We start from the raw sequence: 23,413 nt of genomic DNA, 5'->3' as shown, positions 1-23,413 counted from the left end.
TGACCGCACAGGAAGAGACACAGATCCTTGCCAAGGAGAACGATGAGTTCTAGCTCTGATAGCAAGGGCTTAAACATTTCCCAAATTTTTGAATCCTGAGGGTTGTTTACAGCCCAGAACCAAGGACCTCCAGTTGTTATCAAACCAGCTGTAATTTACAGGGCAGAATATAACGTCGTGTGGGCTGAGCTCAAATTGACAGGGACTGGAGATGTTGCAATTCCACTTGTTAAAATTTGTTTACCAGGGGAGGAAAAGAAAAGGTAGGATGGAAGACAGGAACGTCTTTTCAAGTGTTTACCTTTCCAGCTCTCTTGTTTCTATTATTGCCATGTGGTTGGGTAACTCTAGAGTTCAGCTTGGACAGCAAATTTTTTATAACTCCCTTTTTTGGTTGCTCATAATTTTCTCACCAACAAAGAACTTCCTTCGGATGATTTTAATTACTCTGCCTCCAAACAGAGTACTTTAGAGCCAAATATAAACACAGCAGGTGATTGCTTTGCTATGCTGTCTCCTTGCCTGACTGCAGTGATAGCAGTCAGCTGCTCAGCATGTCCGAGCTTGGACAAGGTGTCCTGTCACACCGTCCCAACCAAGCTCCAGGGATTTCCCTGGCATTCAGCATTCCCTTCTCCCCTTGCAGCAGACAGGGATATGGGGCACAGGGTTCTTGTGGTACCTCTTGGTGTGATTCCAGAGCAACTGCAGACCCAACCCCTCTCTTTGCCAAATGCAGTATCCAGTGCTCAAAGGGACCCAGAATGGTTGGCACCACCAAGCAAAGAAAGGGCAGTATGATCTGAAGCTGTAACATTTGATAGACAAGACCATCTAGATTCAAACTTCTCTTCCTGTGACAAAGAGAAGTTTCTCCTGTAAAATTCTCATTTTGATCTCAAGCTTCTTTTCTCCTCTAAAAGTCGCAATCCAAGTTTTCTTGCAGGCAACATCCTTTTCTTTTTTTCCCGTTTGCTTAAAGGAGCAAACATATTTTATCATACATCTTTCCCCTCCCTTCCCCTTCCTCTGAAATGTTTGTATGTTCTCATCCCAATGACAAACATCCGTCTCGGGCTGGTTTCTGTTTTGCAAGCCCCTACCAAACTGCCCTAGAGCCTGACTGTTCCTCCACTCCCAGCTCCCTCCTGTTTTACCCTAGAATATTTGGCAGTGGGAGCTGCCTGTGCTCAGCCAAACAACTCACACTTGAATCCAGGTGGAGTGAGAGATTTTTTCAAGCTGAGGCAGATTTAGATCAAGCAACAAGAAAAAGTCATTGATCCACCTGCCAGCGTGGAGCCTCCCCCAGGCTCTTGGAAGGAGGCAGCAGCATTGGACAAAGGCTGGTGCATCCCTGGCATTGACGAGGGAGAAAAGGACCCCCAAGGCAAGTGGTGTCTCTGCCCTGAGAGAGAGGAAAGGGAGTGGCCTTTGCAGAGGACCTTACCTCCTCGGTGGGCATTTATCCACACAGACCACACCACTGCAAGCATGGACAGCACTAAGGGGGTTGAGTGAAGGCTAGTAGAAGTGCAGGCTGGGCAGCAGTGGGTTGTCTTCTTCTGCTTCTCAGCAGACTTTCCTCAGGCTGCTCACAAGAACTCTCTCCATGAACTTGGAGGTGCCCTTACGTGGGATTTCAGAGGGAGAAGCACTCTGATGTACACACACAGAGTCTCTGCAAACAGAGAGGAAGGATCCGGGGATTAAGGCCTTGGGTTTGCCAAAAGACTGAGACATGGGAGTGAGGGGCCCACAGAAACAGAGAATCCAGGACTCCAGGCACTTATCACCTACAGAGCTTCCAAGGCAAAATTACCCCAGGTGGTTTCACAGGGCACCCCCAGCATTTGGCTCTCCAGTGCCAGTGTTAAGGCTGGGAGCTCCAGAACCTTTAAGCACTAGATATTCATGGCATGTAGCACCAGGATGAAGGAAAATAGGGAAATAATTGTTCCTGTAGTGCATCAGCCTGTGGCATGGCCCCAGCACTTCAGCCAGGCCACTCTGAAGCATTAAACTGAAGACAACTCTCATCGCAATCAAACTGGAGCTGGTCCAGGAACTGGCAGCATTTTCAGTTATTTTACAAGTAAAGATAATAGACTGTGACTAAGAGGATGATTTTGATCTCAAAGCCTTCTTGCTGCTACTAAGGCTCTGAGGAGTCCAATATGATTGTGTCCTTAGATATCACCCAGTGCCCATGAACAGCTGTTGAAGCCAAATGGTGGGCTGGGCCCAGGGTAAGAGCTCTGGGGTGTTTCTTGAAACTTCTTTCTTAAGTGTGTTCATCCACAGTCACCTGGCAGTTGTGAAGATGGAGATCTCAGGGAAACTCCTACATTAGTCTGGAATTCCTGAGGGAATTGGGAGCTCTGCAGCTGCTCTGCAGGCACTATTGCACTCTGCACGTGTCTCACGTGGCAAGAGAGGGAACCCTATAAGCCCCCTCAGCATCCCAGCCCAGGCTGTGCTCAGCTTGAAGGATGTCCTGGGCCACAGCTCAGGCCATAGAAAAAGGTCAGCTTGCACCTCCACTGACCGTCTCTGTTTTGTCCACAGGCACCTGCACAACAACCGGATCCAAAGCCTGGGAGCCAACGGCTTCGATGGGCTGCACAGCTTGGAAACCCTGTGAGTCACCTGTTTTATTCTCTGTCCTGAAGAGCTGGTGTGTGTTCATCCCCCCCAGCACAGCCTGCAGGAAAGGGGGTCAGCCCCACTGCACGTCAGTGGTCACCATGCACTGAGGGCAACAGCAGGGCAGGCTCCAGGCACCAGCACAAGCAGATGCCCAGAGCACAGGGCTCACTGGGGAGTGAGAGACTGGACTTTCTCCCTGTAGCTGGGCAAGCTGGTCTGGCTGTGCTGCTGCTGCTGCAGAGGGATCTGTGCATGTGGGTGGAGTGGCTGGGAGGGGGCTCTGAGGCCCTGGGCACCAGTCCAGTCCAGGTGCAATCCCAAAAGCTTGAATACATGCTCTGCTGAGGGAATGTGTCCCCTTCCTCACCACATGCACATGGTCCCAAAGCCTCCTCAACACCTGACCGCCAAAACAAGGAGCTGGCTTGAGTGAGAGGCCAGTAAAGTCCTCAGGGATCTGTGGGGTATCCCTGTTTGAGATGGTCTCATGTCCCCTGGCATCACCTGTAGCCAGCTGACTTCATCTTGCACCATATGCTTGGTATGGCTGGGTAGCAATCCATCAGAAGACTGCAGGGAGGATGGGAAGCAGGAATGAACTCTCCTCCAGGACACATCTTCAGGAAGGTAGATTGAGATTGGAAGATATTCTTTACTCAGAGGGTGGGGAGGCCCTGGCACAGGTTGCCCAGAAAGGCTGCGGCCCCATCCCTGGAAGTGTTCAAGGCCAGGTTGGACAGGGCTTGGAGCAACCTGGTCCAGTGGGAGGTGTCCCCCATGGTTGCAATGTGGAACAAGATGAGCTTTAAGGTGCCTTCCAACCTAAACTGTTCCGTGATTTGGTGATTAGAGCCAGGCAGCTCACTCAGAACTCAAGGAGAGTTAAATCTGACAGCCTGGCCACACATACTCTGTGCTGTGACAGCTGCATGAATGGCCAGGGCCTCATGTGCCTGCATTGGCCCAGGAGGAAACACAAACAAGCAAGCAAATAAATCGAGGCTCTGAAAGACTGGAAGAGGTGGCTGATGCCTTCAATTGTGCAGAAACATGCAGGCTTGGGGTCAGAGTCAGGCCCTCGCTCCTTGCCAGAGAGAATTAGGGGGTCTGGTTCATGGCAAAAGGAGGTGCTGCTTCCCAGCATTCAAGTGCCACTCAATGAGACGAGGCCCCTCTGTGCCCAGCACGGTGCCAACAGCAGCTATCAGGCGCGAGTGGCAGCAGCAGGCAAGCCCTTGGTCCCCAGACACGCTCCTCAGGGCAGGACCATGACAGGCATTGTCTCTTCCTTTCAGACTGGCAGATCCTGGGGCCACCCAGAAGGGCTCAGCTGGGGAGAGGTTGAACTCTGCCAGGGGTAGGAGGCTGATGGATGGTCTCCTCTGGTGACCCATGGGTCCCCCACCACTGTGCCAGCTTGGCTTCCTCCCCAGTCGTTTCTGGTGGTCGCAGAGCCATGGCACCCAGGCAGCACAAAGGCAGGCGAGCTGCAGGAGGAAGCAGCTTCCACTGCTTTTCTTCCATCAGTGAGTGCATTTCTTCCACTCACTGATGGAAGAAAACCTTGTTTGAGCTACAAAAGTGGCAGACCACGCAGCAACATCACAGCCTACATCAGGGCAACCTTCCTCTGCAGCCAGGGTGGTTAAAGCAATCCTGCTGCCCATCCCAAGCACGATGTAGCTGCCGAGGAGAATCTGGCCCCTTATTTGCCATGGGAAAGACTAAAGGATTCCATTGCCCTGGGAGATAATTCTGTTTCCACAGACATTTCTGCTGAAAGCTCATTTTCCCTCTGCTCCCCCTCTAGCACTTTCTTTGCTCATCCGAGGTGCCACCCAGCACTTGGGGAGAGCAGTGTCCTGCTCCCAGTCCCTGCAGGGACAGGACTGAGCAGAGCTGCAGGGACGTGGCTGTCTGGAGGGCTGTGGCAGTGCAAGTCCTGTCTCTGCTGATGCTGAGCAGGAAGCCCTGGGAGCATCTGGTCTCCAAGGGTTGTCCCCTTGGAGCAGGGCTTTGCCCGTGTCCAGGCTCTGATGGAGCACTTGTGCGTGGGAGTATCCCACGGCCCCATCCTGCACAGCTGCCTGTAGCTGCAAGGACAGTGCTGTGGGGGAGATCTCCAGACTCACCCCACTCTCCTCCACATCTGATTGCTCTGAAGGAGTGTCCTCTAGAAGAAACGAGCTGCCTTCTGCTTCCCTTGGCCTGAGCATTCTCACCTCCAGGTCAGCCAACATTCTGAGTCGCTGATCCTTGAGGAATGCATGTTCCTCAAGGAGACCCACCCACCTCACCTTAATCCTTAGCACTCACCTGCCTGCTGACCAACGCTGGACAAGCTTTGGGGCAAAAAATACGAGTGTTGACTGCACCGTCCCAGCCAAGCTGCTGGACCTGCATCACCTACCACCTCTCAGCTCTTGTGTATGTGGAGACAATTACAGTCTCCACATATGTCCTTTAATTCAAATTGTGATTACATTGTGTTGACGACAGTTTGCACGTTTTCTTGGCTTGTGGAGGCCAAACTGGGCTCTCACATACCTCGTGGGCGTTAGCTCCTGGAAGACAGTTAAGATGGTAAGGGCTGGTGAAGACAGAAATTTCTCCAGGGTTCCTAAAATGAGTATTTGTGGCCAAATGCTGATTATAAGCCAGGCACAGTAGTTGAAGAACTGTAGAAGTTGAGAGGGAAAATATTGTTTCAGGTTTTTCAGAAGAGCCTGGGAAGTTTTAGGTGCAGAAACCTCTCTTCCCCTAAAGGAAATATTTCTTCTCATATTCAGCTAGACAAGAAAACTTCTATTTTTATCAAAGGCAGCCAAAACTCTGAAAGAAGCAGCAGCCAAAACTTTAAGAGAAGTAGCAGCCACTGCTCCACACAGGTCTCAGTGGTGTGTAAGCTGCATAAGTACAACCACACTGGACTCCTACCCCAGGTCCCAGCACTTCTGCAAAAACAGATCCCAGTGGAACATCTCTGTTCTTCGAGGGGGCTTGGCCCTGTTGTTTCAGGAAGGCAACAGTTCTAGAAAGGGGTGAAGCCAGATGAACGACTTCATGTTTCCCTTGCACTGACCTGCAGCTTCTGTGCACAAGTCAGCTCTGCCAAGTACACAGCAAGAGCAGCTCTGTGTTCTCCACACTGATGGGGGGGAAAGGTAGATATGCAACACCCACCAAGTGTCAACCAGTCAAACACCAGCATGTAACTGAAGAAAGAAGCTCCAAGAAAATTTTCTCTGTCAGGGCAAGATCTGGCTGTTCACAGCCCCCTCCCAGCCTTCTCTTCCTGGGAAGGAAAGCTGGCAGGTAGGCTGGAAGTAGGTCAGAGCAACCCTGGCCAGATTCCCAAAAGGGTTTCGAAACAGCCTGGAAACCCAGTGATATTCCCTCACCAGTTCCCATCAGCCTGAGAGGTGACGCAGAGCAACCCTGCAGGGCTCTGGGAAGAAGCCCCAAGCACAGCTGAGCCATGAAATCAGGTATTAGATAGTTGGAGTGGGTGAAGCTTGGCGTTTCTTAGCCCTTTCCCAAAACCATGGAGTAAATAAGAGTGCAGATGTCCTGATGTGACACATTCTTCCTGTAGCCCCTTTGGGCAATGGACTCAATCCTTTACACGAGGTGTAAGGTCAGGGGTGCCCACAGGAGATGCAGGGAAGAGCCAGCACTGCCCTGTGAGTGGGGCACGGCCAGCTGAGCACAGAGACTTTAAATACCAAGGGAAGGACAACCCATTGGCATGCCCAGAGGGGAAGGCCTGTGGCCAAGGTGAATGTTTGGACCACAGCAAATGGCACAGTGGACTGGGAGAATCCTGAGAGGGCGAGGAGTGGGGAGGTGAAATGAAGGAGAAGAGTCACAGGGAAGTGCCATCATCTGCAAGAATAAGAGAGAAGTGTGCCAAAAGCTGAGACTCCAGACACACTGCTCTTCATGTCACTTCCCTGTTCCTGCTTTGCCTTGTAAAACCTGCCCCATGGTGTCTTGTCCTTTGAGCTGTTTAACACATGGTGTGAAATATCGGGCAGCATAACCTGCTTCTGCCATTTGGATGGAAAGAACTTCTACATTTCCTGCTTATTTTAGACTTAATTTCTCAGTCTTTTCTCAGAAGGGCAGGGGAATGAGGCACCTTCCAATGGAAGGTGTCCCTTCCCATGGTGAGTGCTTGAAATAAGATGATGAGGTCCCTTCAAACCCGAACCATTCTATGATTAAACTTGTTGTGTGCCATAAGCCTGGTGAGTAGGAATGCTTATGGAAAAGCTGATGTAAAGAGCAGTCAGCTGCAGCCAGGAGCATCTCTGCAATGACAGGTAACACTCAGACCTTGTGCTCAGGGCTGGGGGCACAGTGCTAGGGAGGACATGGCTGTGCTTTCAGAGGAACAGCAAGGGAAAATTGCCATCCAGAGGTCTGCTAACACAGGAGCCAAGTTCTCCACTGCTGTGTAAGGAAAGTATTTCTAATGGGGTGGTCCCTGTGACATGAATGAATTTCCACATTGAGGCTGGTCTTGTGCCCAGGTTTCCTCCTTGCCACCTTCACCTGGAAAGCTGAGCAGTGTCCTAAAGTCCCTGAACTTTGCAGTCAGTCTGAATGCAATCTAGAACCTGATGAATAGTTGCCTCATGCCTTGTAGTGCTTGACTTTGGCCTCATTAGGTAGATTGTGATAGCACTGAATTTATCCTTCTGCGTCCCTGAAATATGAATGTGCCATGGATCAGGGCTGGAGGGGGTGGGGAATGCAGGAAGTTCCTCCACACAACTAAGCTCCAAGTCACTGCTCTATGCAGTGTGAAGGGATGGAAGTGGTAGGTGACCTGAAACTATGCAGCCAAACACATATATAAGTATGGGGGGGGGACACACCTGTATAGTGCCTCACAGATAGCCTTGGGGAGGGCATCTAATCATGGAAACTGAATTTCAGAGCTGGCCCCCAAGTTCTAGCTCCAAACACCTCATACACAAACCATCATTTAGCATTTCCACCTTGCCTGCTGTTAGGGAGCCCTCAGCCCTCATGGCAGAGGAGAGCAGACCTCAGACAGCAAGCAGAGAGTGCAGCTGAAAAGAGGGGGAGAGAGGTTCCTCGTGGATCTTCCTACGCCTTCTGCCAAAACAGTGGTGGAAGTGACTCACTGAAAATGCCCCTGGGATGAGATCTGTGCTTTGAGGAAAAGGAGAAGGCATTTTTTTCTCCCATCAGGACTGTTTTGTCCAATCGGGAAGAGGTGTTGTGGCCCTGAGGGCTGGTTGCCACATGCACAGAGAGGAAGCCTGTGGAGGCCACTCCCTGGGGCCTCTCAGATGAAGTAGGTGGGCAAGAGCAGTGGCTCTGGCAGGTCTGTGCCCTCACATGGCTCAAGTGGGCTGGCAGTGCTGAGCAGCACCTGGTGTGGGGACTTGAAGGCTCCCCCATCACAAAAACCACCTTGTATCCCCCAACACCTGCTCAGGGCTCAGTTTGGAGGTGCTGAGACAAAGGGAAAAACGCAGAAGTAAGAGCTATGGCCCTCCTGGTGGTTCTGTGCATGGACAGGGCAGAGTTCCCTGGAGCATGGGCTGAACCAAAAGCACAAGCAGATAGACAAGCCCCTGACATTGGCAGGGAGCAAAGACGTGTCCCAGCAGTGTCCCAGCAATGTCCTGCCTCCCCAGCCCACAGCAGGGCCAAGGTGGGTCCCAGGGCAGAGGCAGAGATAGGAAATGAACAGCTGCTCCCCAGGACCACCTCAAAATGCTGAAGGCCTCTGGGCTACAGCCAAAACAGCAATGATGTGCCCCAAAAGTCCCACTGCTCTTATTATTCGGGCATCTCCAGCCCATCTCTGACAAGGATGTGATGGGGAGCCAGTTCAGAGAGGCCCTGCAGCCCTCACCCATCCCCTCTACCTGAGATGACCCCACTGTTTCCCACCTCCCTGGCTTCTCCCTCCCCATCCACATCCCTGCCAGCTCCTCCGCCCATCAGGTGGAGATAAATCACTTGGAAAGAGCAAATCTCCATTCATTTAAAAACCTTTTAATTTATTTTTTAAAAATAGTGCTAATAAATTAAAAACGTCTCCCAGAAGGGTTGAATTCAAAACCCTCTGGCTCCAGGCATTTTATCTGCCTAACCTTGCCTCACAGGAAATGCCCTTACCACAGCACTCACCCCATTATCTGGGTAATTAGTCGAGTCTGTAAATGCAGAGCAGGGCTGGAAACTACCAACTCCTCCAGAGAGTTGGATTCTCTTTCAGAGAGAAGATAAAAAAAAAAGAAAGAAAATTAATATGAAGCACACCTTAGGCAATGAAGGCAGGAAGAAGGAAATGGGAAATATCTCCAGCACAGCTCATACAAGGGTTGTTTAACCCTTTTAGGGCCAGGCAGGCTTTGCTGTTCGCCTGGAAAATTGTCTGTCAAGTGCTACCTAACACCTCAACTCTCCATCAGCATGTTTGATTTGAAACCTTTTGTGCAGTCTCCTGATGCTAACCCCAGCCTGTGCAATTCCCAAAGCATGTGATGGGTTTGACTCCCCAAGGATTCCCTGTTTGCTGCACTGAACTGCTCTGGTACTTCCTCAGCATCCTGATGCTCCAGCCCTGCAGTGTCAGCGTGGGTCCCCAGGCACCTCATCAGATCCCAAACTGTCTTGTCAGAGGATGGGAGGGACCTCAGGAGAGGCTTTGGTATCTAGGTTGAGGGGATGGAGAAAAGAAGGGGACAGGTGGTTTTTGGGAAACAGGGACCACAGCTCAGGGCCCTGGTTGCATGGATCCCTGTGCCTGGTCCAAGAACAGAGCTGTGAAGTTCATTGTCTGCTCTGATCATTGTGTAAATGGGAAGTGACTTTTCCAGCCTTAATGATTCTGTGATTCTATAAAATATGGCACCTGATTGTGCACTTTTCCTATTCTGGACTAATCTGACAGCTCTTCCCAGCTCAAGCTCAGCCACAAGCCATGACCTGGATGTAAGGCTTCTGGGTAAAGCTGTCTGGCCCGTGCAGGGCAGGAGGTCAAACTACATGGTCACAACAGCCCCCTTGGGCTTCCAGACTACCAATTAAATCATTCCTAGTGCTTGATTTGGCCACAGTAACCAGCAGGACTAGCAGCAGTTGTAATTACATTTACTGGCAGCTTGATGAGACGCCAGCACAGGACAGGTGGAAATGCAGGTCCTCAGGAGAGGCTGCACAGAGTCCCCCCCAGGCACCATGGTAACATCTCCAACTCCACTGGGACTGAAACAGTCAGTAAATGTCCCATCTCCAGTTCCTAATCTCACTGCATCTTCAGGTTTATTAGCTGCAAATTTGTGGTGTTTTGTGGCTTATGGAAGAATTTATAGTACTATATAATTTTCTTTTTTTTTTTCTTTGGCTTCCTGTGTGGAACCACTAATAGTCCCTAACAGGCAGAAAATTGACCTGAGACTCTTTCCCCTCTTTCTCTCCTTTTGGCCCGACTGAAGATATTAATAGTTCCAGGCTGCATGTTGTCAGCTTCAAATCACCCTGGCAATTAAACCCCAAAATAACTGCGCCTTTGATGTCAATTTGCTTTTATTTCTAAATAAACAACAGGGTTGGTTAAGATCTTCCAAATACGAAGCTATAGGCTCCCTCTAGCAATAACAATAATGGAAAGCCAGCCAGTTCATTCTGTCTTGGGCAAACTTGGTGACCTTTCAGAGGTTTTCATTTCAACTAGAAGAACAGACAAGGCTCCTCTTGACATCCCACTTTCGTGCTAGAGTTGGTAACTTTGAGCCCAGCTGAGGACAGTGATTATTTGTAGTCATTGCTCTTGCACATCGGTTCTGAACCTCTTGGCTGGATGACTATGCTTTCAAAAGCCCTTGATAACAGGGAGAACTCCCTTTTGCCATGTTCATTGTTCCTGTTTGTTTGTTATGAGGCTTCCCTATTGTTTGGCACAGCCATGGCCGTGGCATTGCCATCCTTCCACCAGGTAATGCTGCCCTTGTATTTGCTTTGTGTCAAAAAGGGTGGCACCCCACAGCCAGAGAACCCCATGTGTGGCACACAAAGCCTTGGGGCAGACCCCAGAGCTGGGGCAGCTGAGAGCCCAGCAGTGCCAGGCTGGGCCAAGAGGCCTCCCTGGGCACCCCAGCCCATGTGCCACAGCAGTGCAGTGGGGACAGTGCAGTAGCTTTTTGCAGCTTTCCCAGCATCATCCCAAATCTGGAAGCAGTGGGAAAGAGTCAGAGTGTGGAGCTGAGAGCAACAAAGCATTGCCCAAGCACCTCAGATAAGGCAGGGAGAGAAAGGGGACCCTTGGAGATGTTTGTTACAGCAGGTCCATTTCCTATATCCAGCAGTTTGTGAACAATGGCAGTTCACTGATGTGCTCTGTGGAGGAAATTCTGTTGCTCTAGAGGTGGTTTGGGAGACCCACCACTGGCCACCCAGGCTGGGCCAGATGCACCACGGGAGAGCAGGCAGAGGAGCCATGTCTAGGATGGATGGAGCCCTGCTGGTACCTGTGGAAAGACCCAAGAACTGAATTACACTAAAGGAGCAGAAACTTCCCCTTGTTCCCCAGGGACACCACAGTGGGGGTTGGATGCTGAGTTTGGGTCATTCTTGGACCAGAGCTTGACTCAGATTCTGGGAAAGAAGGAGAAGGGAAAGAGAAGCCAACTTTGTGTCCTGGTCTGGGTCTGGGCTTTGGGAAGGCTGGCCCCACTGCAGGGAAGGGATGACACCTGAGGACCATCTCAGGCACTGGCTTCTTGAAGCCTCCTCCAACCAGCTGAACCCCATGAAATGGGCAGAGCCGGGCAGGGGGCAGCGCTGGAGACAAGTCCGGGCGGTGCGAGTGGCACACGATCCAGGGGAGATGGCTGCAAGCACCTCTTGGGGAGTTGTTCCCCAGAAGAGCTGGGTTTGTTTTCCAGGAGGGAGGTTCACCTCCTCCAAACCGAGGAAGCACTGGCAGGAGCGAGCAGGGGCACATTGTCTCTGCTGGCAGCCGGGCCGGAGCGTCTCGGCTACACCTGGTTGCATTTCCACTTTCCAACAAGCCCGGTGTCTGCCAGCATTCCGAGATGGGCTTTACCCAGCAGGAGCTGCTGAACACAATGAATGCTCTTTGTATCTAAGTGCAGAAGGGAGGGAGGCCCCAGGATGCTGCCAGGGCTGGGAACGGTGTGTGTTCGCTCAGGAAGGACTGGTCCTGTACGTACTTGCACACGCACGGAGGTACAAACAGACCTTCATCTGCTGATGAAAGACCTGCCTGCCCGGAACAGATGCAGGCTGGAAAGGAAACGCATTTTTAGAGAAAGACAGGAGCAAATATTACAGCACAGTGAATTACTCCTTGTAAGTAATACTGGTTGCAGATCTAAGATCCCTTGTTCTGTTAGTGAATCACAGGTGAGCCAAGCCTCCTCTCTCTTGGGCAATGTCTTCCATCTGTCAGCAGCTCACAGACACATCGGGTGTCGCTGGGGAGAAACTCAGCCTCGTGCCATCACACAAAGCATCCCACAGCAGTGGTGACACAGCAGCAGTGTCACCTGGGGATGAGGTTCACAGCCCCTCCCTTCCAAGGACTGTCCCTTGGCATCAGACAGGCTCATCCCAGCCCGTTTGTGGAGCGAGGGAGGAAAGTGCTGCAGGCAGACACCCAGCTTTGAACGACCTCTACAGATTCCTGCTCTCTGTGGAACCTCCCTGTAACTTCAGGGAGTCACTGCAGGGTGAGCCTGTTAAAGGTATTACGCACCTTATGTGCAGAGATTTGGGGCCGTGGGTCAACTTTGGCTGCTAATGCCCCTCTGATTTCACCAGTGCAGTGATCTGGAGGTTAATTAGATTTGACTGACGCTTTGAAAATGCCCAGTGGTGCCCTGCTTGCACTTCTCATTGCTTGTTCTCTTTGGAAGTCCACCCCTGTACCTTCCTGAGCTGCAGAGAGAGGATGTGCATTAACAGTCCTGCCCTCAGGTAACTGAGGCTGTGCAGTGTGAGCCTTCAGCCAGGCCATGATGCCTCCACAGACACTGGCCAAGAGCATCCAAGCAGCTGATAATGAGCCACAAGCAAAGAGTGAGGCTGTGAGCAGTCATGTCTTGGGCTATTTATTCTGAAACAGACCCATTTGGGATCAAGCAGAGAAGACTGAGGAAAACCACTGATCTGCTTGGACCCAGGAGAGAACCGAGTGTGTCAGAGTGAGCTCTCTGGGAGAGACAGAGCTCTCGTATCTAAGAGATGTGAGCTGGTGAGAGGAGGGGACACATCACTCCCGTTCCACTTCTGGGTCCTGGGGACAGGCACAGCAGCCTCACGTGTGCTGGGACCCCACCACCACATCACAGAGTGATGGACAGTGGGCAGAGGGCAGACAGGACACAGTGGGCAGGTAGAGCTCATGGTCTCATCACGAGCCCCATGCTCCTTCCCCACTGATTGCCAGCACTGCCAATTATTAGACAATGTGAAAACCCTTTCCATGCCCTACAGGAGCAGGATTCATTTGCTCAAATCCATACTCATAGTATCAGCAGCAAGATCCCTCCGTAACTGGAGGAGAGAAAACTGCCCTCAGTGTCAGGGGACAATCCCTGCCAGATCAGGACCCACCACATCCCCTGAGCTTCACAGGGAATCCAGCAAAAAGACAAAATCCGCCCAAGACAGCCTCATTCCATAATTTTCTTCTGGTTCGGTGCCCTATCTTGTAATTCCCTGATAAGTGTTCCCTAAGACATAAGTCATACAAGTGAGGAGTCCTGGAAGAACAAGAACCAATTTGGAGAGACTCTCTGGGTTCATTTCCTGTGTAAACACCTTCAGGGCAAAGTCAGGGTGGTGCCAGAGTCATTCCCAAGCAGGGGCACTGGTAGTAAGAGAATATGTAAGAGAGAAGGGGGCTGAGAGAGATCATAACGTAATGACCAGGCCCAGGGGATGAGAATTACAGGGTAATTGGGCAGCAGCTCATTGCTGTGTAAATGCTCGGTTATTTCTGTTCCATAAACCACAATCCAGGTTACATGGTAATTACTTTGAGGTTCATTAAGTGTTATTATACAGTAATCTCCAGGAGCCAGTAATTACTCTCATGTTCCAAGGTATCTACCTCTTAAAACTCAGTGAGTGTCATGCAGGTAGGGAGCAGTCAGACTTCAGGGAATTGGTAAGTGGGATGGCCAGGACAGGGTCAAATGTTACTGTGACAGCTGGAATTGCCTTCCAAGGAGAGCACTGGGAATGCTAGAGGAGAAGTGCTGCACATCCAAAGCCCAGTCAGTCTCCATGGGCCAGCAGCAGGATTGGTGCCTTCAGAGGGCTGCTGCTCTCAGGTTGCCAGCAGTGCCCCATAGCTCAAATAAATCCTTTTCCTGAGGTGAAACCCATTCTTGGAGAACAAATACAGCCCATGAGGTTTCATTCAGACTCAGATGTCTCTTTTGGTTGCCAGGTCAGGGCAGGTAAACTCTACACTTGTCATTACAACCAACATATTATATTTTACTAATTTTACTATATGGCAAATAAGACTTAATGCTCAACAGTGTCAGTACCTCCTGCACATGCCTTCCAGCTTTGGCTCACAGACTCCAATGTGGGGTTGACCCCACCCATCAGAAGGAGACTTGTCTTCCCACAGCCCACTGTTCCCACTATTCCCAGTCACAGCTGTCCCAGGGGCAGGGAGATCCAGTCGTGTCCCCAGGACAAACACTGAGGGAATAGTCTCCTGATCCCCTCTGCACCACAGGGAGGGGGGGCCCAGAGAAGCCCTTTATGGGGCTCACACAGCTTGAAGTTGCTGTTGTGTTTCTTGTCCTTCAGAGAATCCCACTTTGACCTGGAAAGGTGTGAAAAATTACTCAGAGCCAAAGCCCCCGGGGGTGAGCTCCTGGCAGAAGGGGACAGGGTGCTTTGGAGACATGAAGCAGCAGCTCTGCCCCATGCTGGGCATAGGGGGGACGGGGGGGGGGGGGGAAAGAGTCCCAACTGCAGCAGCCATGGCTTGGACTGACTTTTGCCTGACAGGCAGAGAATATTCCTGCCGCAGGAACGTGAGATTGCATTTCCAGGCAGTGGCTGGATCAGCACAGTAGGAAAAACCTGTCTCTCATGCTTAAGGCCCAAGTTTCCGTGGCTGCACAGCACAGACACACACGGTTGAGTTCCTGCAGCAGCGTCAATGAATGTTTTTCCCTTCTGTGTCTTCCAGGGATCTAAACTACAATGAGCTGCTGGAATTCCCCGGGGCTATCAGGACACTGGGCCGACTGCAGGAGCTGTGAGATTTCCTATTTATTCCTTTTCAAAACTATTCCCCAGTGGAGGGTGACCAATAAAGCATCATGCATGCTCTGACTTGAGGACAGCACTCAGTCCAAGTTTTTCTTTTCCTTCACAGCCCTCTCCACCATGCACATCAAAGCAGTTTATCCCCTTGATTTCCATCAGCTCTGATCACATCCCCATCAGCCTTCACATCATGACTGGTGGAGGAGAGTGGGAGATCCCTGTCAGCCTTGGAGCAGGTTCCTCCTGCAGCTCTTTGCTCTCCTCTGGCATCTGAGGACTCAAATTCCATCTATTCTCTGGCTACTTCTGATGTCCATTCCCCAGCTTGGGACCACAAACTGGAGTTATCAGTGTTATTGTGAGGGCAAAGCTTCTGCAGGCCCTGTATCACCTTCTCTGATGTGCAGAAACTGTTTTAACTCCCTTAGGATGAATTTATAACAGGGAATTACAAAAGTTTATGACCTTTTTAGTGGATAGCTCTCCCTCCTCTAACTGGTCAGCCTAGGAGACACTGAAAATGAGAAAACATCCCAAAACATGAAGGTAGAAGCCCCAAGGTGGGGTCAAGTTGATGTGGATCCACAGCTCCTGCATCACACTGGTGCCAGGCAGGGGTGGGACAAAAGCAGCTGCTGTTGTTTCTGGGACTCTTGGAGTAAAAATCTGACACTACTTTTTTCTTTACTGGAAGAATTCTCACAAGATTTCCCTGTTCAGCCCAGATATCATCGTTATTCTCACCTTTAAAATGAGATAAGGTCCCTAATCCACTTTGAGAGAGCTTTTGAAATGGCCATCACTAAAGAAGAGGCAAATTTCAAACAGTCATCAACTATTCACCTACTGAGACTCCTGTGTTATTAAACAAGCTGGGCTTCACCCAGAGCCTGGTCTTAGCCCCTGACACAGACACCTGTGGCTGCCTTTGGTATACAGGAGGTCACACTGTGGTCCCAGAGCTCTCTTCCCCTGCAAAAGTTTGCTGATAGCAATGTTCTCAAGCTTAACCAAAAATATCCCAGCTAGAACTACAAATCCTTTGAAGTCACAAGGGCTGATAATTCCTACTGCACTCTGGTTGGCAGCTGTGGAGCTGCAGTGGAGACCATCCATAAAAATTAGCATTCCTGGGGGGTAGAAAAGTTTGTACTTGGTTTGCTCCTGTTTCCTGACCTGTAAAGTGTTAAACCCTAAGTCTTGGTATCCTTGGTGGGTTCTGTGGAGTCACATATGGAGCACCCAGCTATAAGCAGAGTAAATGTGGCTTTGTCCTGCCAAACCACAGACCTTGTTCACTTGCTGGGATGATGCTACAGCTGGGACACCTTCTGCTTTGTGTGTTTTTTTGAAGGCTCTCTGGCTTTAAAAGTGTTGAGGAAAGAAGGTTAATTTAAGTAATTAATAACAAGATATTTTTTCTCCCACCAGCGGTTTTCATAACAACAACATCAAAGCTATTCCAGAGAACGCATTTGTTGGGAATCCCCTCCTCCAAACAATGTAAGAAAATTAAATAATGTTTCCTACATCTTTATATTACCCAGAAAGGGGCATTTCCTGATGTCTTTGGTTGGGATTTCTGACAGTGGTCAGCATGACCACAGTCTGACATTTGTTATCCATGGGGTAGCACAAGCTGAAATAGCTCCTTTTCAGCTACACCCCAGGTTATTGGGTGAGTTCTCCTTTCCCTGCAGCTGAACTTTGCTGCAGCAATGAAGGAACAAAATATGGGTGCTCTGCATGGAAACCTTCTAAGCCCTGGAGGACATCTGCTGGTGTTTATTCCTTGTGTTTAGAAAAGCTGCTGGCCAGCTACAGCAGCAACTACACGTGTCAGGGAGCTGGGACATCAGATCATTGTGTGTCTGCCCAGACCTGTGGACACAAAGTTCTGCAGACACATACACCCAGTTGCCAGCTCGTTTCCCTTCTGGCCCAGACACAGGTAGAGATTTTTGGGTAATTCTTCTCTGAACCACATGGATACTGGAAATTATGGCAAGTGACAAAAGCTCTGCTTGTCCAATCTGGACTTAAATTACAGAAATAACAACACCTGGAAAGAAAGCCATGGTGACACTGGGTGAAAATACTCACTGCTCCACTCAAAACAACCAGCCTCATCCCCATCTCCCTTGGGCACATCCCCGGAGTAACAATGGGGGCACACACATCCAGAATATTCATCTCTCCATTGGATCTGCCCATCTGAAGTCTTTCTCAGTCAGTGGGGGGAAGTGTTTCTTGTAGGAGGTGACTCAAAAACCTGTTGGGTACAAGGAGAGCTCACTTCTCTCCAGTGACTGTGACAAGTAGGGAAGGTGCTGGTGCTGTGGGTATGTGTGGTCAGAAGAGGTGTCCTCCAGTGCAAGGTGTTTTCCAGCAGGGTCGAAGGAGGGCTTTACATCTTTCTAGCCTGCCTGGTTCAGCAGAACCCCAAAGGGCTCATTCAGAGCAGCAGGAGACCTCAACTGTACCAATGTCCAGCCAAAACAGGCTAGTGGGAGAGCCTGGGGTTTTCTGGGAACAAGGCTACCTCACAGCACCTCCTGCATAGCTTACTGCTGGTAGCTTCGAGGCTCTTGACCTGTAATAGCATCTTCTCTTTGTGTGCAGCAGACTCTGACTGGTTCCTCTTTCCCATTGCAGCCATTTTTATGACAATCCCATCCAGTTTGTTGGACAGTCTGCTTTCCAGTACTTGCCAAAACTCCACACTCTGTAAGTTCACCAAGCACATCTTCAAAGCTGTAACACATCCAAGCTCCAACCTTGTTGGATTGGGCATCTTTGGGGCCTCCTCCCTTCCTGTTCTCAAGAGCCTCTGTGTCAATAAAGGACCATGAAGCCACTCTGTTGGCCAACCCCAAAGGTGATGATCCAAGGAGTAGACACTGCAGATGTTTTCTTCTGAGGAAGAATAAATTTGAAAAGGAAGCAGAAATTAATTCCTCCTGCCCACCCAGCTGGCAGGCACTGGAGCCTTCTAAGGTCTCCACAGGTGCCTCGGGACCAGCAAAGACCTCACACACAAGTACCACAACTTCTGCTACTGTTGTGTAGTTTCCCAAACAGAAGGACACTGAATGCATCTGCCTTCATCCACAAGATAGAGAAGTGGAGGAACACTGGGCAGCCAGCAGTGACAGAGCTTCCTTCACATGTTTGACCTTAAGCCTGGTCTGGGGCCACCACCATGGGATGGGCACCACCCGGACCAAAACAAGTGCTCCACGTTGGCTTTTCAGCCAACCTGTTGTGGCACAGCACTAAATACTGAGGCAGAGGCAACCTCAAAATCTCTATTTATAAACCTCACCCAGCCTCTCACTGCAGGAACACACGCAGGCAAATAAAATAAATCATTCAAATAGCCCTGCATTCTTTAGATCCAAATGCACAGACTCAGCGAGGGTTGGGTGGGATGCCCTGCTTACATTCCCCATAGTAATTGTTTGAGGGTTTTTTTATTTAATTTGGGTAGAGATCGTGCCAAGAATGTCAGTGGCTGGGAGAGGCTCTGAGCTTGCCAAGTCTCCTTGCATAGAAGTGCCCAGCTCCATCTCACTGCGCCTGCACTGCGCGAGGCGCCTGCTCCGGGGACTGCTCCCAGACTCTGGGGCTGGGCCTCCAATGCCATGTCTGGGTGTGAGGAAGCAGATTTGCTGCCATGGCCGATGGGTCTGGCACCTTGGGCAGCTGCATTTGCCTCCAGGTCCTCTGCCCACCTCACTCCCCCTGCGTTTCCCTGCAGGTCACTCAATGGTGCAACGGACATCAGAGAATTCCCGGACCTTAAAGGCACCACCAGCCTAGAAGTTTTGTGAGTGGCACCTCTCTCCCTTTTACCCTGCTAGCTGTGCTCTTCCTCCTTCAAGGCGGTCCAGGCTGTTTCAGTGAGGACAACTTTCACAGTGCTGTGCAGTATTCAGCTCTGCCTCTCCCTGGTCACTCACCCTTCTGCTTCGTTTCACCCCTGTGGCTCCTGAACGCAGCTTTCCTCTCCGTGAGTTGCTCTCTCAGTACTCTTGAGTGTGCTCCAATCTTTTTTTTGTTGGTTTTTTTTTTTTCTTCCTTCCCTCCTGCACCTGTGAAGGAATGAGCCTCTGAGGGCAGTGCTTCAGCATGGTCTGCTGAGACCCAGTGTCTCTGCCCATACTGGGGCCAGCACTGCAGACCAGGACAGGAAATATCTGCCACCCAAGCTGGGGCTCCTGCAACCTTTCTGATCCCCTCCTTACCCCATCAAGCTCTGGAGAGCAGGGACTCAGAGGACACTTGGAGGCCCCTCCCTAGGGCACTGGTCCCCACGCAGTGCCCAAAGTGGGAGCACCCCAGCCCAGGGTGTGACCTGGCCATGCCTTGTCTCAGGGACACAGGGACACACCATCCATCCCCTACACACAGGTTTCTGAGGCAGTCCTGGCTCCAGGCAGATCACCACTCTGGACAATGGGGAACTGGGATGGCAGAGCGTGCCACAGAGGGCACTGCCATCTGCCCTCAACACAGCCAAGGACATGTTAATTCAGTATTCAGCAGCGCCCCAGAACTTCCTAGAAGCACATTCACCTTTGCCAGGTCCAGCAGCAGGACCTGTTTCCAAAACTGCCAGCCAGTTTTTTATCTTCTCCAGGCCTTTCATTGCCCCATTGATATTGTCTCTCCTGCCACTATTTGAGACTGGTAGCTGGGCTTGTGGGTCACAGAGTCTATGTGCTGGCTCTCAGCAACACCATTTCTTCTCTCTCCTCCGCCCCTCTAGGACCTTGACCCGGGCAGGCATCCATTTCCTTCCCAGAGGGATGTGCCAGCAGCTGCCCAGCCTCCGAATCCTGTGAGTAACCTGTGTCTCTGTTCTGCCTGGTCCTTAGAAAAATGCTGTCAGGAACTGGTCTAGATCAGGGAGAGGACAATTTATGAAAGACCACCCTGTGGTTCTTGTTCCCATTATCTTTTCCATGCAGAAATCACCACCTTGAGCTCGTTCTTGTTCTTGAACTTGCTGCTTCATCCCAGCATGATGCTCTGGTCCCAGGGCTGCAATCAGGCACATCCTTCTTGCTCTGCACCAGTGAGGACTGTCTGCCCCATGCAAGGAGGGTAGAGAGGGTGCAAAGGGAGGTGGGTAAGAATGGCTACAGCATTTCAGAGCTCCCACCTATGCCGAAGCTCTTAGCCCCAAACCCAGCAGGACATCACATTTACACAACCCTCTGCCCCAGCACTGGCTTATTGCACTTGGAGCTCCAGCAAGTGCCATCATCTGGAGGAAGGATCCTGTTCACATCCAGTGAGGGATCAGGTCTGACCTGATAGAGACCTGGAAGGCCAGTAGGTCATATCTCCTCACATGGTGCAGCAGAGTCTGATCAGGGTTTTGCTCAGAGATTCCACGTGTCCTTGGCTCTGCCTGCTTAGCTGGGCACTGAATGATGCTGAGAGGAGGGTGTGCTTTCTTCTTTAACTTGGTACACGATACAATCAACATCTCAGAAAGACTGTGCTGTGATTCCCAGGAATCACACCCCTGGTTCCTGAGATCCCCAACTTTGCAGTCAAAGACATCCTCAGGAAATGAGTCATGAGCCAGATTTATACAAGTTTGCAGCCTTAGGGCAACAGGAGGCTTGCCTTTCAAGAGTCTTTATACAAGCAAGCTGAAAAAAACCCAAGTTTGTTCCAGGAAAGCAACAGGAGTGAATTCTTGATCACAGAAATTGGAAACAAGAGTGAAACATAAAAATAAAAGAACACAACTTGTAACTTAGGAGATTACAGCCTTTTGGCTCCAGCTGTCCTTGTAGGGAAAATCTCTCAGCTTTAGACACCTGGACCAATTCAATGGATAACTTGCCACAAAAGCACAGCCTTTGGACTGGCCCAGGCTGTTTAGTCCCAGACCTCTGTTTAAGTTTGCAAGTTATCAGACTGTAAACCCTCACAGCAGAGCCTGTTTTTTGTGGCTGCCTGCTCCCCGTGGGAGAGTTTTATTGGGACACCCCACCTTTTTCCTTGTTCCTCTTCCCTAGTGAACTTTCCTGACGTTAATTGCATTGCTTTCAGAGCTTGGAGAGAGAGAGCATGTGGGCCAATGTTTGTGCGTGTTTACATCTCTCTTGCCCTTGAAATGTGTTGGTCTCCTGTCCCCACAGACCCCGTGGTGCTGTGCCAGCCCCTTGACAGTCCATCAGGTTGGCATTATGACTGTGACACACCTGGTCACAGACAACACAGTTAATGCTGCATTTCTGCCCTCCCACCATGGTGTGGGTTCTCTGCAGAGATCCTGCGTGGGGGCTCTAGGAGCAGGGGCAGAGGGTGGGCACTGAACCCAGCAAGCACAGGCAGGGTCACCTCTGTCGTCAGCCCAACACCATCCTGCTGCTTTCATCCAGAGCTTCTGCTCAGGGCACAGATTTCAGAGGATCATGGAACATCCTGAGCCGGGAGGAACCGACAAGGATTACGGAGTCCAACTCCTGGCCCTGCACAGGACACTCCAACAGTCCCACCCTGTGCCTCAGAGCATGGTCCAAACACTCTTTGAGCTCTGGAGGATTTGTCTTTCTTCTCAAGCAGAAATAGGTGAAACTCCCCTGAGCAGAGCTGAAGTCCCTCGATGCCATCAGCACCTCCATCCTGGTGTGTCCCCAGCAGAGCCTCAGTGCCTGAGGCTGCTCTGCTCGTAGATACTGGGCTTCATCTGGTTACCCTCACTCTGGAGGAACCCAAAATAACTCCTGGGGCTGGTTCTCCCCCCAGCACTGTTAGCTAAGCCACAGCCCTGTCAAGCCTAATGTACTGACACAGGGACCAGGGAAAAGTGACTGAGGCTAAGGCTCTTTCTTCACACCAGGTGAAGCCTCCAGAGCCAAGTACAAACCTTTTGTTTGCTTTTCCCTCCCTCCTCCTCTCCACCATGGAAAACTGCTGGTGAGGGGGTTGGCAAAAAAAAAAAATAATTGAAATATTTTAGCAGCAACTTATTGGCAGAAAGATGGAAACCAAGTTTGGAAAGTCGGCAGAGAAGCCACATACAAAACTTTACCCTGGGGCAAATTTCCCTTGAACAACCACAAATCCAGTCTCTGCTGGTGGGGGAAAGAGCTGGGTTTAAACATTATTCCTTGCCCAGCCTGTTTCAGCTTCAATAAATTCTCATTAAGTTATGTCAGGATGGGTTTTCCTCTGACTATCAAGTCACTCTACTCTGGATGCTGATGTGACACTTGTCCATGAACCAGTGGGAGAGGAGTTTGTTGGGAACTACTTTCAACTGACAGCATTTAAAAGAATAGGGACCAAGGGACCAGACATTTTCACAGTCTGTAATGTCCTGAATCAAACCCTGCCAATGCCACAACCCCTTCCGTAGCCTTGGGAGAAAGCCAGGAAAGGTTGAATGGGGAGCAGGCAGTTGGTTTGGATGCCAGGAGGGAGTTGAGCAGCTGGCTGGCCAAAACCTCCCTGGCTCTGCAGGCACATCTGCAGCTTCTGTGAGCTTCCATCCACGGCAGCAGGACAGGAGCTCTGGCACAAATCTCTCTCTTCTTCACCCACAGAAAGTGGGGCTGTGCATGGCAGAAGGTGGCACAGTTGGGTTTCCCAGCTGACTTGGGGCTGGGGAGGACAAGCCCACCCCGGCTGTACAGGTGGCTCCATCCATCCACAGCCTGGGCTGGAGGGAGCTGGGCTGGGGCTGGACGAGTGGGGAAACCACGGGGCAACCTTACCTTGCACAGAGACACTCAGAGCCAGCACCAGGTGTGTGCAGAGTGGAGATCCCCCTCACCTGGAGTTGCCCAAAAGTGGAGATTCCCCTCACCTGGGGTTACAGTGCTCTGCAGCTGTGCAGAATGAAGTGAAGTCATCCTACCCTCCAACAGTACCTGCTTTGGGAGGGCTCAGGGGCACTGGTTTTTGATTCCTAACATTCCTGTCCTGTCCTTCCCCTGCAGAGAGCTGTCACACAACCAAATTGAAGAGCTGCCCAGTTTCCACCAGTGCCAGCGGCTGGAGGAGCTGTGAGTACAGAGATGTCCTCGCTTGCACCATGCTCTGGGGCAAAAGGGCTGTTTTGAGGAGAGAGGCAGTTCCCACACACAAAAATCAACCTTCACTAAGCACTGGGAAAGCTGGGCATTATAACTCACTGTTTGGACTGCAAACAGACCAGAGCTCCACTCTTTGCCCCTGTGCAAATACAGAATAAAATGTGTTCCCTGTGCCTAGGAGCTTAATTCACCCAAGTCCTTTCACAGGTCCCAGCCACAGCAAACAGAAGAAGGATGAGACAGCGCAGAATTCACTTCACTGACTTCAGTCCCACTAAGAGCTAATCAAGAATGGGGTTTATCTCTACCATAAATATCTTCTGCAACCTGGAAAAATAGATGTATAGGAGCAGAATCTCCATTTAAAAAAAAAATGCAGGAGAGATTGACCC

At 50.7% G+C, this 23,413-nt stretch overlaps 1 protein-coding gene across 1 annotated transcript in view; it reads left to right on the top strand.

Annotated features, from left to right (window-relative positions):
- The window catches only part of LGR6 (leucine rich repeat containing G protein-coupled receptor 6), a 132,710-nt gene that overhangs the window by 94,263 nt on the left and 15,034 nt on the right, over positions 1-23,413 (top strand). The window contains exons 6-12 of the mRNA XM_008929735.2: positions 2,569-2,640; positions 14,879-14,947; positions 16,390-16,461; positions 17,614-17,685; positions 18,719-18,787; positions 19,730-19,801; positions 22,926-22,991. Coding sequence (XP_008927983.2) covers positions 2,569-2,640; positions 14,879-14,947; positions 16,390-16,461; positions 17,614-17,685; positions 18,719-18,787; positions 19,730-19,801; positions 22,926-22,991 — 492 coding nt within the window. The remainder of the gene's footprint in view (positions 1-2,568; positions 2,641-14,878; positions 14,948-16,389; positions 16,462-17,613; positions 17,686-18,718; positions 18,788-19,729; positions 19,802-22,925; positions 22,992-23,413) is intronic.

The sequence above is a fragment of the Manacus vitellinus genome, unplaced genomic scaffold (assembly GCF_001715985.3).
Source record: "Manacus vitellinus isolate BGI_N305 unplaced genomic scaffold, ASM171598v3 scaffold_47_pilon, whole genome shotgun sequence".
NCBI classification, from domain to species: Eukaryota; Metazoa; Chordata; class Aves; order Passeriformes; family Pipridae; genus Manacus; species Manacus vitellinus.
The sequence above is the reverse complement of the archived record's forward strand: the minus strand, read 5'-3'. Positions and strand labels throughout refer to the sequence as shown.